Source organism: Tupaia chinensis, unplaced genomic scaffold (genome assembly GCF_000334495.1).
Source record: "Tupaia chinensis unplaced genomic scaffold, TupChi_1.0 Scaffold140356_1, whole genome shotgun sequence".
In the NCBI taxonomy this organism is placed as follows: domain Eukaryota; kingdom Metazoa; phylum Chordata; class Mammalia; order Scandentia; family Tupaiidae; genus Tupaia; species Tupaia belangeri.
In genome coordinates, this window is record NW_006200233.1 from 1,235,491 (window position 1) to 1,237,578 (window position 2,088).

The 2,088-nt window shown below is 44.2% G+C and overlaps 1 protein-coding gene across 1 annotated transcript; it reads left to right on the forward strand.

Moving 5' to 3' along the window:
* Window positions 1-15: 15 nt before the first annotated feature.
* Window positions 16-1,193, forward strand: NKAPL (NFKB activating protein like; the record flags this gene model as incomplete). Its single annotated transcript, XM_014593357.1, has 1 exon — window positions 16-1,193. A coding segment is annotated over one exon (942 nt), but the record flags the coding sequence as incomplete, so codon positions are not given.
* Window positions 1,194-2,088: the final 895 nt, after the last annotated feature.

Genomic DNA, 2,088 nt, shown 5'->3' on the forward strand with positions numbered 1-2,088 from the left:
GCCCGGGTGTCCTGTCCCCTGTGCGGCGGCGGGCACCGCCACCACCACGCCCGCCACCCGCAGTGGGCCGAAGACTATGAGAAGGAGAGGGAGGAGAGCGCTCGGCTGAGGAGGCTGAAGGAGAGAGAGCGGATCGGGGAGATGGGGGCGCCTGAGGTCTGGGGGCTGTCCCCGAAGTCCCCCGAGCCGGATTCCGATGAGCATGCGCCAGCTGAGGGTGAAGAGGTAAAGAGCCTGAAGAGTAGCAGTCCGGATTCCAGCTCTGAAAAAAGGAGCACAAAACCCAGCCGTTCAAAAAACAAGAAAAAAAGAAAGAAAAAGGTGCTCAGCAGAAAACGTAGGCATTCTTGTGCCAAAAATTCAGATTGTGAGGCTAATTCTGGCTCTGATGATGATAAAAAGAGAGTCAAAAAAGCCAAGAAAGACAAGAAAAAGAAACAGAGGAGAAAAACAACCAAGAAAAAGAAGAACAGGAAGATTAAAAAGGAGTCCAGTGACTCCAGCAGTAAAGATTCAGAAGAGGAGTTGCCAGAAGATATCTGGATTAAGCGGTCAAAGATTGCAGATACCATGGGTTTAATCGGTCCAGAAGCCCCTATAATACACACCTCGCAAGATGAGAAGCCTTTGAACTACGGCCATGCACTGCTTCCAGGTGAAGGTGCAGCAATGGCTGAGTATGTAAAAGCTGGAAAGCGCATACCACGGAGAGGTGAAATTGGATTGACAAGTGAAGAGATTGCTTCATTCGAATGCTCAGGTTATGTCATGAGTGGTAGCAGGCATCGCAGAATGGAGGCGGTAAGACTGAGGAAAGAAAACCAGATCTACAGTGCTGATGAGAAGAGAGCCCTTGCATCTTTTAACCAAGAAGAGAGACGAAAGAGAGAGAATAAGATTCTAGCCAGTTTCCGAGAGATGGTGTACAGAAAGACAAAAGGGAAAGATGACAAATAGGACTTGTTTGTTATGCAGCAGGACTTTTAACAGCAGAAGTTTTGTGGGTTAAAACAGTATTTAAAAGGTTTGCAGTGCTACTGCCACTGTACTACTGTTAGTCACTCAGGAAAAACTTTTTGAGATAGTTTTAGCAATTTATTTTTTGTTTCTTTTTTTTAAACTTAAAGTAATATGTGCACATGGTTAACAACTACTCAAACTTTACAAGAGGAGCGTTAATAAAAAGTAAATACTTCACCTCATTCCTTGATTTCTCTCCTCAAAGAAATCTTTTTGATGTCTTCTATATTCATAAATTCTGTGTATATATAATGGTATATGTCACAGGATAAAGATGAAAGCTATTAACTGAAGTTTTTAAATCTCCCTGTACTCTGACCTTGCACTCTAGAAAAGCTTCATTACCTCATGGAGCCATTTATTTGTACCAGAGAGGACCAAAAGGAACCCAGAAAGGACAGGATTCAATTGCATATGTACCTCTAGAAGTTAACAGATTGCGTTAAAAAAAGAGATTCACTGGCTGGTACAACTGAAATGTCTAGGAAAAGGACAGGTTTCCCACATTACTTTAATAGGACTATGGCTTCTTTATCTTTTCTACAGTCATTTTCCTCTGGCTGTTTTACCTTATATAAGAAAAAGGCTGCCGGAAACCAGCAGTTAGCGTAATGGCTATGTCGCTGGACTCCCACGTAGTCAACCGCAGTTCACGTCCTGGACCCGGTTAAAACTCACGCCGGGTGCATGTGCTTCCGTGTCCAAGATCCCGAGAGGAGAATGGAGGAGAAGGGATTGCGGCGTGACCATCCCCCCTGGGGGGTGATTTCTCGCTTTCTGTCTCTATGTCTCTGTCTGTCTGTCTGGCAAGCACACGCGTCCTATAGTGAAAACCTCTCCAAAAAAAAAAAAAGGCTGCCAAAGTTCCCAAGTTTCATTACATTTTTCCTGGTCTGTGAAGAGAAAAAGAATTTGTCTAACTTGGCATTCCAACAAGAACCCAGAGTCACCATAACTGGATTGGCAGATCACATGCCCTCTTAAAACAAGTGTTCTTGCCAGAGAAATAGAATGGCTTACTCTTGAAACTGTAGATATGGTCAACTAATGGGCCACATGGGGAAAGAG